The sequence below is a fragment of the Drosophila montana genome, unplaced genomic scaffold (genome assembly GCF_035044405.1).
Source record: "Drosophila montana isolate Dmon_TW-CO22-7 unplaced genomic scaffold, ASM3504440v1 contig_3733_1, whole genome shotgun sequence".
Classification (NCBI taxonomy): Eukaryota; Metazoa; Arthropoda; class Insecta; order Diptera; family Drosophilidae; genus Drosophila; species Drosophila montana.
The window spans coordinates 8,603,850-8,616,192 of record NW_026998620.1 but is presented as its reverse complement, the minus strand read 5'-3'; the positions used below and the strand labels follow the sequence as shown (position 1 = coordinate 8,616,192).

Below are 12,343 nucleotides of genomic sequence, written 5' to 3'. Positions count from 1 at the left end.
AAACGGGTACTGCTAAATTTTCTAGTAATTATTTTAAATACGCATTTGTCAGCAACAAATATTAATTTGAGTTTTGTGTTTCGTGTAAAATTAAGAATTATATGCGCATAAGGCCAAGTCTTTTGTTTGTCTTGTCTTTTTGGTGTTGTTTATTTTGTTGTTTTTTTATTTTTGCCTATAAGATGTTTTCTGCATCAAGAATTAGTTCAACAATTAAATCTGAGCAGTTGGTTATCAGTTTTATAAAGCATTGCAATCTTCTTGACGTACTTTTTTTACATCAGTGTACATAAATATTAAAATTGTATTGAAAATATTTTAACCTGAAACGCTATTCTAATTGCTTTTTGTGACCAACGCATACATAACACACTTTGCTTTTCTTAATCTACCATACGAATATAAACATTTGTGTTTACATTAATGACATACATATTGTAAACACATAATGTACATAAATTAATAACAGACACACAAACAAGTCAATTAACGCACTGCAGTTACAATCACAATCATTGCTAATATAGTGCACAGTTCAAGGGACATGCATATTAAGTACGTGCCGCACGATTAGATATGACTACATATAGTAAATAAATTCCTTTTTAATAAAAGTGCCACGTAAAACAGCTAGAATAAACTTTCGGCGCTATAACTTGTATGATTAATAATTCTTTATATCACTATACTAATTAGTAATTGCGTGGTGTAGCTGAAGTTAATTTCCATTCATTTCATTTCATAGAGCTATTAGCTTGGATTTGCATTTCTCAGCTTCCCACATTTCCATCAAAACATCACGGGTGCCTGGACCGCGTTCTGGAGGAGAGTTATCCGCCGATACGCTGGTGGGCGAGAGCGCGCCGGTCTGCAAGCAACCGAGTCAGTCAGATATGGGCTTATATAAAGAAGTTAATTTCAACTCACCCTGGTGGTTAGTCGGCGTGGATCCAGATTCATACCAATGTTCTGCATTCCTTTGGCCAACTTTGATAGTGGGCTGGTAAGATGTTTAAGCTTGTTGGCTTCAATGTTGACTGGCTGGGCCAGGGGAATGCTTAGTTCACTGTCGCCAAAACTAAAAACGGATCAAGCAAATGGTAAAAAGAAAAATGCGGTAATACTTTTGCTATATAGATTTATTATTTGAGCGTTTTCTAAGCATTTCGATTGTATAAAAAACAGGCACAAAGGTTTCGCTATTTTATAACACATGCTTCGAATATATATTGATATGCTTATAATAAATACTTTGCGTATGAGTGAAATTGAACATATAAAGGTTACCGTACATAATACTTATAAACTTAAGAGCTATATCTGCAATAACATAACATATACATTTACAAAAGAACACAAATACAAATATATGGATTCTGGTACAAGTAGAGAAATGATAGGCTAAGGACAACTTAAAAACCGAAACAACAAACAAAGCCGTATTGTAATAGGAGAAACTAAGTGTAGAATACCGACCTTGACTGGAGCTTTGGCATGTCCTCTTCAACATCCACCTCCTGCGCCTCTTGAGCTTGAACGCATATTTGCGGATTTGGTGTAATTGAACGCACTGGCGGAGCATTTTCCAGCAGCCCATTTGGCAAGCCTACATTATCAGTTACTGCTGTTATAGAAATAGTGAGCACATCCTCAGCCGGTTTGCACATGCTATCCTTTGGCTCCAGTTGCTGCATTTTATTCGACGAGCTGTGCTGCTCTTTCTGACTGCCCATTACAATGCCTACTGAGGGTAGGAAGGCGTTCTCATTGTAGTTGGCTTTATCCAAAGCAATCTCAACATCCGAGTCCATCTCGGGCTCATACAAGCTATTGTCGTGCTCTTCTGTATCCGTGCTGCTGCTGCTGTTTGCGCGCTGCTTGCCCCCAACCGTGAAAACGGCTTTCTCGGCCTCCTGGCAGAGGTCCAAGACAGTGCCTTCCGACTGACGCATTACTTGTGGATTAAGTGTGGCGGCAACGTTTCCAGTTTGTGCGGCGCTCGAGGGTTTCTTGAAAGTCTGACCTAGTCTCGAGAACTGTCCAGCTACGTTAGACAGCGCCTTGGAACTCAACTGCACCAGCTGAGATTCGGATAGGTTACGTGGCATGCCTTTGGGCACGTCTAGCAATGGCTGCTTACTCTTGCGTCGCTGCAATACACCGCCAGTCACAAAGCGCACATCCGGATTGCCAGCATTCTCCAGAGCAATTCGAAACATTTCCACAATTGATGTCAGTGATTCGGTTAGCTCCTCTTGCGTTTTTATAACATAAGCCGAATTGTTAAAGAATCGTAAATTGGCTGAGCGGAACATGTGAAAGTATCCTTCTTGATTATCAACGCAGTAGTTCAAGCGCAGGCAAAGATACGCTGGCGTGGAGTTTTGAAATATTTTCGTTTGCTGATGCATGCCCAGCTCTATGAGACGTATCTGCGACAAATGCACCTTCTCAAAACGCACAATCTTGTCCAGATGTGAATCGTATTCGGCAACAATATAACATTCGTCGGTTAGCAGCAACACGGAGTCCACCTCGGTTTCGCTGGCGTCACCAGAGCTATGGAAGACTTATTGGAAATTGGTAACTCGGGGAAATATATGTAATAATTACCTGGGATCAGCATCAATTAAACCCCAAGCGCCCACTGGATACTGCTCTGAGCTCAACAGTAAACGGCGACAGTCCTCCACCAACATTTTGGCATGCTCCGCACTTTCGCCATCAGTTTCATCAGGAGCCGCTTGACCGCCCAAAGCGCTTAGCGATTCGGAAGAGACATGATTGCCCAGCATAAGATCGATAGTGGCTTGGCGATATGAGTCCTTAAACCGTGCTAGGTAATAACTGCAACATAAGAATAACCCATAAATTGAATTAGCAAATCGCAAGTGAATTTAATAAATAAAAGAAGCAAGATGCAGATGAATGATAATTAATGAATGAAATAATATTGAAAATCGTATGGTAATATACCTTTTATAAAGTAAGAAACAAGAAAATTGTTACAATTGGAGCAACTAAAAACTGTAATTGTATGAATTCTTTTGATTTGTTCGTTTGGCCATCTGTTCGATCGGCGGGCAGGACCTCGCACATGGTCCTATTTGCGCACCTGTTAGTGACAATTGACTCGAGCAACTTGAGCTCAGGTCCCAGGACGCCTGCATTGTAATAGCCAAGTAATGGTGGGTGTGACTCGGGTGTGAGTATGTTTACAATAGTTTCTAGTACTTCATCCTCTCTCAATTCAGCTGCCTGCCGCAGCTCACCCTGCATCAGATCGATAATGCACTGGCGGAACGAGTCGGCAAAGTTTTGAATGAAAAAGCTACGAAGAAGTTGGCACAACATTAGCTATGAGTCATAGATTAACGGGTTTATAGATACACAGTTTGCTATTGGTTAGAACGTGGTGGCATACCCTTCACCCAAGTACAGAGCATGGGTTCAAAGTTTAAGAGTATGCAATCTTGTAGCTTATAATCTATAGCTCTTTTGATCTTTGGGTGAAGTGTACAACAACTGAATTGAAGCTTGAACAAATAACATAAGTTGCATAACGCTTATAAGACTATGCGACATAATTAAAGTTTTTGTTACTGCGTTTGATGCAACCGATATTTTGTATAGATTTTGGGAACTAATAACGAAATGAAGTTTTTTGTTAAAAATATGCTAAAGTTTTTGATTTTTTTTTTGTAGGTTGGGTAGTTTAGTATAGTAGCGCCATAATTCGTTTAAAAAATAGCCATGATATATTCAACATTTTCAATTTTATTAAAAAGAACCTTGCCTACGAAGAGTAGGCATCCATTTCGTTGTTAGGGGCTCAATTCTATAAAAATCGGATTTATCAAACGCGACCGTAAGCTGTTGCATATTGTGATTAGTTATAGTTTGGAAAAGGCATGCGTTATTAGTAAAATGGTTAAACTGTTTTGACATGGCTTTTGTCGATTCTTATCACACAAGGAATTTGAAAATTTGATTGATAACAGGGCGATAGGTTGATGATGACCATACTCAATTATTTAACAATAAAAACCCAAGAGATATCAGCTGCGATTACTTTCGATTTCAATTATTATCATGAAATAATGGTAATTAGATTAAAAAATAATGTTAATAGATAAAATGTAGGCGAAAGTAAATAATTAAAAACGCATAATTAAGTAATTGAAATAATCTACAAACCGATTGGCCGAGTTCATGCCATCCTTCATCATGCCGCTGATTTTGCGCTCACCCGTGCGTGTGTAGTCACCCTGGAATAGATAGATATGGGCATTAATTATTTGTAGGGTAGAATAATAACCAATTTCTAACTTTTAATGCGTTGGTGCCGGCATACTGTCTGCTTATAATGTCGCCATTGTTCGCCCACAGTGCCATAAATGGTGACCTTAGCTGGTCCGGTATTGGGGAATAGGGTGGTGAAAGTCCCAGCTTAACCAGCTGCGACTCTAGCACAGCTTTTCCAATGGCCGTTTGTACCACATTCGTGCGATCCAGACAATCCATGCAATTAATTCGAAAAACCGACTTTTGATTGCAAATCATGCCGCGCTGATCCCTCCAGTGAAAGCCCATTGCACCTGCCTCTGGGCCAACCGCGTCAATCAATGCTGACACATTTTCGAAGCGCATGCCGCGACTAGTAGATTATACACATATAAGTATAAATACATGAATATCAAGTAATAACAAAGGCGGCTCACCAATAATCATGAAAGTCAAATGTGACATAGATAATGTGTTCGTTGTTGTATTTTATCACATTCTCCGCATAGGTATCGCCAATAAGCTTTTCTTTGCCACTCTGCTCCACCAGATTAACAATGCACACGCGCTCATAGATGGACAACTCTTTGGTAAAGTGTAGCTCAAAGGCCTGCTGCGTTTCGGCTGCGCCGCGATCCAGACGTGGTGGCGGGCGATACTTGTACCCGGGCTGACTCCAGTAAATGGGCACCGAGCCGCGCACCTGCGTGAACGCCAAGTGATGATGACGGAATGAGAGTATTTGTTCCGTTTCCACATAGTTGGCACAATTGCCCTTTTCATCCACTCCGCGACGCTTATAGCTGCACGTAAAGGTGTGTAATTAAACGCATTTAATTCGTAAAGTATCCTTAAGCTTACCGCGTGCCCGCACGATGACGTGAACGTCGTGAGACCAAAGATAGTGTAAAGCAGTCATTGCCTATGACGCTTGCTTCAACCTGCACAAAACCTTGAATGATGGGCAGTATCCATGTTTTATCCTGCAATACAATGTATTATGAATAAATATTTTATCTTTATCTATATAATACGCACATTCATTTTGATTATATCTCTGATCATGTGCATATTCCAGAAGAACCGCTCATCTGGCTGTGGCTGCGCATCATCCGCCCTGACCTCGTGCCTCTGCAAATTGTTAGTTATGTCGCAGTCGAAACTAAAGTAGAAACTGTCCGTCTCATCAAATATCTTGTGCAGCTCCTCAGTAATGCGTCGTTCGATTTGCCTGGGCTCTCGTATCCCCACCGAGTTCTTGACCTGTTTGGTCGCCAAATTGGCTGCCTGCTGAGTCGTAGCCTTGATTGTGCTACCAGCGCTCTTTACCACACCCCACGTTTTATTCATGCCCTCGAAGAGCTTAGTGCTCTTCGTGCCTGGCGCTTGGGCAGCTCTGCTGCTCCCATTGTTGTTTTTGTTGCTAGTTGAGGAGGCGCTATGCGTGGGCGTGGAGCTGTTGCTTCTGTAAAAGAACACGTTGATCATATTCATAATTTGGAATATTCTTAAAATCTTTAAAACTTACTTCGTGTGCTTCGTGCAGTTAGACAGCTCAGAGTCCGGCTCATCGGCACTGAGTATGCATATGGACTTGATTTTGTACACCAAATGGGGCGGATAGAGCGCACCAACGGCCGTCGCCTCTTTGATGACCACCAAGTGCGGCTCATAAACATTGGGCAGCGAGATGACGCCCACAATACCATGCGTAACACCAATACATTCGATGTCTTCGACTGAGCTGAGATCCCATCCTGGAAAAAACAGTTGGTGTAAGCATATACAAGTAATAATATATTTATATTGCTTATGTTCTGCTGCCCATCTAATGGGGGAAAGTAATTGTCAGTAGCTGCCATCATGTAGCAATTAGAGCTTTTACTTTTATTGCCGCCTAACGATAATGTGCGTCTAATTGATGTTTGCTTGCCTTCATTTACATTTGATTACTTATGCGCCTAACGCCTTGCTAATAAAATAGCGCAAACGACTCCCTTTCAATATAGAGGAGCTGATCAACTTGCCTTTAAATAAATGTAAGCTATATTTGGCTCCAGTAACAAAGTTAAAATTCGCAGCTGATAAACTTATGATCGAAATGAAATCAATACTTCGTTATTTAAAGAAAAAAAACATATTTAGCTTTTGATGAATAATCACGTTCTATATATGTTTGTGTGTGAATGTATGGGGGTGGCTTGATTTAAGCTACTAATGGAATAAGTGCTATATTATAATGCCAATGAACTCTGCCCACAATTAATCGACAAGTGCATGTAGCTGCGCACTTTCACCCCACCTTGAGCTAAAAATAGAAATAAGAAAACCATAGAATTGCACGGCACTTTTGAAGCATCCTTGAGCTAAGTGCCTCAGTAAACTCAACAGCTTTGGCCGGTTGTGGGTTTGCACATTTAAAAGCGTAAAAGCGTTTAAATAGTAGCATGACATACATTATATTTATAAATATATTATGAAAAATTAGCTCGAGGCAAAGCAATTTCCTGTTAATCTTATCTAATTTTACAGTTTATCTGGCTTATCAGTAAAAAAAACTTCAACATGCCAGCAAAACTAACGACAGAAGCCTAGAATATAGCATTTCCAAGTAGTTTTTAAAAAATTCTTACGGACTCAAATAGTTTTTTTTATGCAATAAAAGTAAGAGATTGATGTCAATCTAGGAATTAAACGGGGAAAAGAAAGAAGAGAGAGGGAAAGGGGAGGCGAGAGTAGAGGGATAGCAAATCAAAGAGAGATGGTAAAAGTGGGAATGAGCTAAAGTGCGGGGGAGGGAAGTGCACATCTTGATGAAAACTAAGTTTTTGAAAATCGTTTAGAAGAGCAATTCACATAGGAAAAATAAATAAGAAAGTCAGTTTTCAACATCCAGAGATGAACTTCGCTTAATCGTCAAATTATTGATGCTGATCAAGAGATTATATAACTTATATGGTAGGACATATTATAAGTATATACAAAAAGTTTTATATACTTTTTTAAAAAGTTTTGTTTACGGCAAAACAAACAGGCCAAAGGCGAAAAAATCAAATATTCAGCGGCTACCGAAAGTTGACATGAAAAGCAGCCGGTGTAACCTTGAATGAGATTTATTTAGGAAAAAACAAACTAGGCGATTGAACAAAGGAAAAAGTCAGGGTCGGCTGATGAGTCACGTCATGGAATGGGGGATTTCCACTAGGAAATCACTGAATTCAATCCTAAATGGAAACTCAATGGTCGGCCAGTTGCGTGTCAATAAAGGCAGCAAGTGTAAAGCCTATGCAATTAACAGAACGACGGGCGCAAGCCAATAAAAAGGACATGCATACAAATTTTACGACTTATGTCAACATGGCTGTTAAGAATACATAATAATCAAATTACAGTAAAAGTTATTTCTATTTCTGCGGAAAAAGATGTTTACTTAAGATATAAGTCGAAGCAATAAAAATATCACATTGTTCATGAAAAGCTTGGAACTAAACCAAAATGACCTGTTGAAGTCGAGGTACGCCCAAAAAATCTGTCCGTCAGTGGAGCTTCTACTGTACTCTGTACGTACATAGATGTATATAGCTGACACATACATAGGCATACACCGTAGAGTCCGACTGCCATACAAAAACGCCCACAACAAAGCGGATGAAACAAAGGCAACTGCAATAAAGTGGGCGACTGAAGCTGAAATCCAAGCCATATCACTTATAGCCTTGACATTCAGCTAAAAACTAGAGCAGCATATATATTTACAAACATTTAAGTGTCTGCCTCAGACTGCAGGGCGTCTGTTTTTGTTTTCAAGCGCAAAAACGGGCAGGCAATGATGATAAGGCAATATGTGGTAGGGCAACAACAACGCGCGATTTAGATTAATTACAAAAAACAGCTGCTGCCTTGCACCAACACAATGATTCATCTCCGTATTTACCTGGCTTTATTGTAAATTCCGATGTCTTGCGATTCCACCAGAGACTCTTGTCTCGCTTCACGAATATGTAATGTGTATCGGTTTGGAACACCTCCATGATGTTGCGTGGTTTTACTAGATTATTTGTGACATTTTAAACGTGAATTTAATTTTTAAGTAATTTTGGTACAATTAATTTTGTTCCATGGTTATTACACCTCTTCAACTGTTGTGGACCTGCAATCGAATGAGAGTCTACTAACGCTGCAGTTATCGATGAAACTAGCATCATTAATCGGGTCACACACGTAATAAGCAGTCGTACAACTAGCAGACTGGGCAAGGGTAGTATGACAAGCAAAATATTTTGTATTGCATACAGAACAAAGTGTTTGCTCTATTATTTGTTGTTCTTTTTGTTCTTGTTGCTTATGACAATTAAAAGATTTTTGTTCAAATAAACAGAAAGATTTCTGTCACTAAACACGACCAACATTTAAATACGACTTGATTGTACAACGCTTATCGATAGATTATAAACAAACGCGGTTGCGTGACACAGCAGGCAGCTTTCCGTATGTGTCAAACAGCTGTGCAGCCAAGTGTCAAATGGAAGCACAAATTAAATAACAATAACTACATTTTGATACATAATCACACAAATTAATGGCGCTGCGCAGCATCAACAAACTGGAGGTGTTTTTAAAGCGATGTAGTGCGCCACGGTTGTACTACTGCTGCAACAAATCCGCACATAGTGCAACCAATGGCATAGGCACCGATGACAACAACAATAACTATAATAATAATAATAACAAAAACAAAAACAAAAATGGATACACCGGCTTCAGTTGGCGTAGTGTCATTCGGTTCTTTGTGCCTTTCTCGCTTGGCGCACTGGCCAGCACAATGGTGGCACAGCGGGAGGAGTTGACACCGACGATATCGGCGCGCGCGCTGAGCGGACGAAGGCGTGAATTCAATTTCATTGCAGATGTGGTCGCCGGCTGTGCAGACTCTGTGGTCTACATAGAGATTAAGGATACGCGGCACTTTGACTATTTCAGTGGCCAGCCTATTACGGCATCGAACGGCTCTGGCTTTGTGATTGAGCAGAACGGTCTTATTTTAACCAATGCTCACGTGGTAATCAACAAGCCGAACACAATGGTACAGGTGCGTCTGTCGGATGGTCGCACCTTTCCTGCCACCATTGAGGATGTGGACCAAACATCCGATCTTGCCACACTACGTATTCAAGTGAACAACCTGCCCGTGATGAAGCTCGGCAAAAGCAGCACACTGCGATCTGGCGAATGGGTTGTCGCCCTGGGCAGCCCGCTGGCCCTGAGCAATACGGTGACGGCGGGTGTCATCAGCTCCACCCAGCGGGCCTCACAGGAGCTGGGGCTGCGCAACCGCGACATCAATTACCTGCAAACAGACGCTGCCATAACCTTTGGCAACTCTGGTGGGCCGCTGGTGAATCTGGACGGCGAGGCCATTGGTGTCAACTCCATGAAGGTCACAGCTGGTATTAGCTTTGCCATACCCATAGACTATGTAAAAGTATTTCTGGAGCGTGCTGCAGCGCGACGCAGAAAGGGTTCCGCCTACAAGACAGGCTATCCAGTTAAACGGTATATGGGCATCACAATGCTTACCCTCACTCCCGATATACTCTTCGAGCTGAAGTCACGGACGCAAAACATGCCCAATACTCTGTCGCATGGTGTTCTAGTGTGGAAGGTTATTGTGGGCTCACCGGCGCATAGGTAGGCGGCAATATATATGTCCATGAATTTCAATTTCTAATATGTCCATTCTCTTTTTTAGTGGCGGTCTACAGCCGGGTGACATTGTAACGCATATTAACAAGAAGGAAATCAAAAACTCCTCCGATGTTTACGATGCGTTGGCAGACGGCAAAAAGGAATTGGATATTGTCATTTTGCGTGGCGTTAAGCAAATGCGAGTGACTATTACGCCGGAAGATCCTTGATCTAGTTTTATCCCTGATCACTGCTATACACATATAAACGCTCTCGATTTTGGTATAATGCTTTTGCATAAATTTGTATGTTTTGTGATTTGCAATATAAAGAGGAACTGCCACCGTAACGCATATGCAGTCCGCTAATTAGGTGGCTGCCACATAGCATCCAGTAATTATCATGCTGCGCCCGAAATTCAATTCAAATTATAGCAAATCAAATTTCGGTGTTTACAGTTCAGGTAAAATAAAATATTTGTAATTTGTAATATAAATAGTAACTAGACAAAGTCAACAGTCAATTGCTGCAATTAAGTTTAATGCAAATTCAAAAAGTCGCATTAAAGTAAACATTTCTTACCCATAATTGAACCAGGCTGCGCTAACGAAGTTGTCTAGGAAATTTGCATTGATCGTGGAGCTGGCGGTTATCATTGGCCATTTGAAATGACGACAAAATCGTAACTTTATTTACGCATCTGTTGCTGTTTAAAAGCGTGTGTAAAGATTTTCGATTTCTCTTTCGCGGCTGCTCGTCTTCCAATCTGACTGCCGTCTGCCTCTCTGTCTGTCTGTCTGCGTGCCTGTCTGTCTGTCTGTCCGTCCGATCGAACAACGACAAAAATGTATTTACGCTAATTGAAATATCTTGCGTTGCGATCAATCGATGCCATATTTTTTTGTAGGCTAAAACTTGGGACAACAGCAACAACAAAAGCGTCAGCTTCCAAAAAACCGAAATGCAAATTTCAATAAATTTATGCAACTGTGTTCGCAGCGCTTTGCCTGTTTGTGGGTGACAAGGCAGACGATGACGATGATGATGATGATCATGATGTAGCTGCCGATGCGGCTGTTGCTGCTGTTGTTGTTGTTTTCTGACGTTGCGTGAAAAGTGAAATTCTTGTGATTATTAATTTTATTTTCGCTTTTGGCAATGTGCCTGGCTGCTACGCTTTTTTAGTTTTTGCACATAAATTCACTTATTGAATTCACTTTTCGCCCCAGTGTGTGTGCGTGTGTTGTAGTTGTTGTGATGTGTTGTTTATGTGGCAGCGGCCTTTATGACACTGTTGGCACTAAGTTACCTTTATTGCATATAAGCCGCACGCATAAATGCAGCTTTATGTTCATAAATTTGCCAATACTCGACGGGGTTAAGCAAACAGACCTCTTTCTCCGCATGGCGCTTGCACTTTCTTCCCTGGCCAGACTCTCGGTACTCTGCACGTTTCACATTTCTCTTTCCCTCGTCTGCTATTCACCTTTACTACAACTAATTGAAATATTTTAAAAGTCCACAAAACTACCGCATTCAAACGTTACAATTAACTTGTGGTCGACATACGCAAATTTGTTGTTGTTATTGTTTTTGGCGAGTTTAAATTACAAACCTGTGAGAAATATGTTTGCTACTTTTTTTTGCTGATGTCTATAAACTATATCATTAAGATTGTTAATAAATGTTTCTAAAGGTTGAGGAGTATCGTAAAATAGTTATTAACACTCTGCGTTAAATGATTATAGTCACAAAAGTCTGATATTGATATGGATATATTAACTTAACATATATAATCACTTATTTTTATACATTCTTCTAACACACATTTTTTATATTCTTCTTTTCTACATTTAGTTCACTTTTCTTAAAAGCAAAGATGGAGGAATCCATATACCACAGTTCGTGTCTCGTATATCTTAAGAGCATCTACGTTTCGGCTATCAAAAACCTCTTTTTTGTTATAATATAGATTAGTTTGTTGTATTTTTAATTAAGATCATAATAATGTGTATAATGCGGTTGGCTGTGCGTCTGCCGCCTACCGCCTGCCGTCGTGTATTTTGTGGCTGATCAAGTTCACACGCCTTGTCTACATTAACAATACTTATATATTATATGTTTATTAATGTTTATGCGTATGTTTTTACACTGGTTTACACTTACATAAATGGCAATAATTATAAATTGTTAGCTAGGTCCGCATTTGGCGCAGCTTCCATCGATGGCTGCTCATTATTATTGCATATTATATCGATGAGGGTCAGTTTGGCATATCCATGGCTATCTCTGGTGCTTTTGATTGAGTTATTAAACGTGCTGTTAATTGCAACACCCGACAATCAAGTCGAAGCCGTGTGATGCTTTGTCGCGT

At 40.3% G+C, this 12,343-nt stretch overlaps 2 protein-coding genes across 5 annotated transcripts; one reads left to right on the top strand and one right to left on the bottom strand.

Moving 5' to 3' along the window:
• Positions 1-585: 585 nt before the first annotated feature.
• sp3 (spermathreecae) lies at positions 586-8,488 on the bottom strand. 3 transcript variants are annotated; one of them, XM_064693101.1, is made up of 12 exons: positions 8,219-8,488; positions 5,813-6,041; positions 5,323-5,749; positions 5,146-5,267; positions 4,722-5,087; positions 4,330-4,657; positions 4,198-4,268; positions 3,116-3,331; positions 2,614-2,847; positions 1,477-2,559; positions 928-1,078; positions 586-868 (listed from the first exon to the last, which is right to left on the bottom strand). In XM_064693101.1, exons 1-12 carry the CDS (start codon positions 8,313-8,315, stop codon positions 740-742), a joined length of 3,453 nt encoding a protein of 1,150 aa, XP_064549171.1. In that variant the 5' UTR covers positions 8,316-8,488; the 3' UTR covers positions 586-739. The 3 variants fall into 3 exon arrangements, with proteins under 3 accessions (XP_064549171.1, XP_064549172.1, XP_064549173.1); XM_064693102.1 differs by lacking the exon at positions 3,116-3,331 and having other exon boundaries at positions 8,219-8,486; XM_064693103.1 differs by lacking the exons at positions 586-868; positions 928-1,078; positions 1,477-2,559 and having other exon boundaries at positions 2,620-2,847; positions 2,977-3,331.
• A 244-nt stretch (positions 8,489-8,732) lies between these two features.
• On the top strand, positions 8,733-12,104 carry HtrA2 (HTRA2-related serine protease). Of its 2 annotated transcripts, XR_010437444.1 has the most exons (3): positions 8,733-9,972; positions 10,034-10,432; positions 11,827-12,104. XR_010437444.1 is itself a non-coding variant. In XM_064693104.1 (2 exons), the coding sequence occupies exons 1-2, from the start codon at positions 8,864-8,866 to the stop codon at positions 10,197-10,199; spliced, it is 1,275 nt and encodes a 424-aa protein (XP_064549174.1). In that variant the 5' UTR covers positions 8,733-8,863; the 3' UTR covers positions 10,200-10,465. The 2 variants fall into 2 exon arrangements, 1 of the variants encoding a protein (XP_064549174.1); XM_064693104.1 differs by lacking the exon at positions 11,827-12,104 and having other exon boundaries at positions 10,034-10,465.
• Positions 12,105-12,343: the final 239 nt, after the last annotated feature.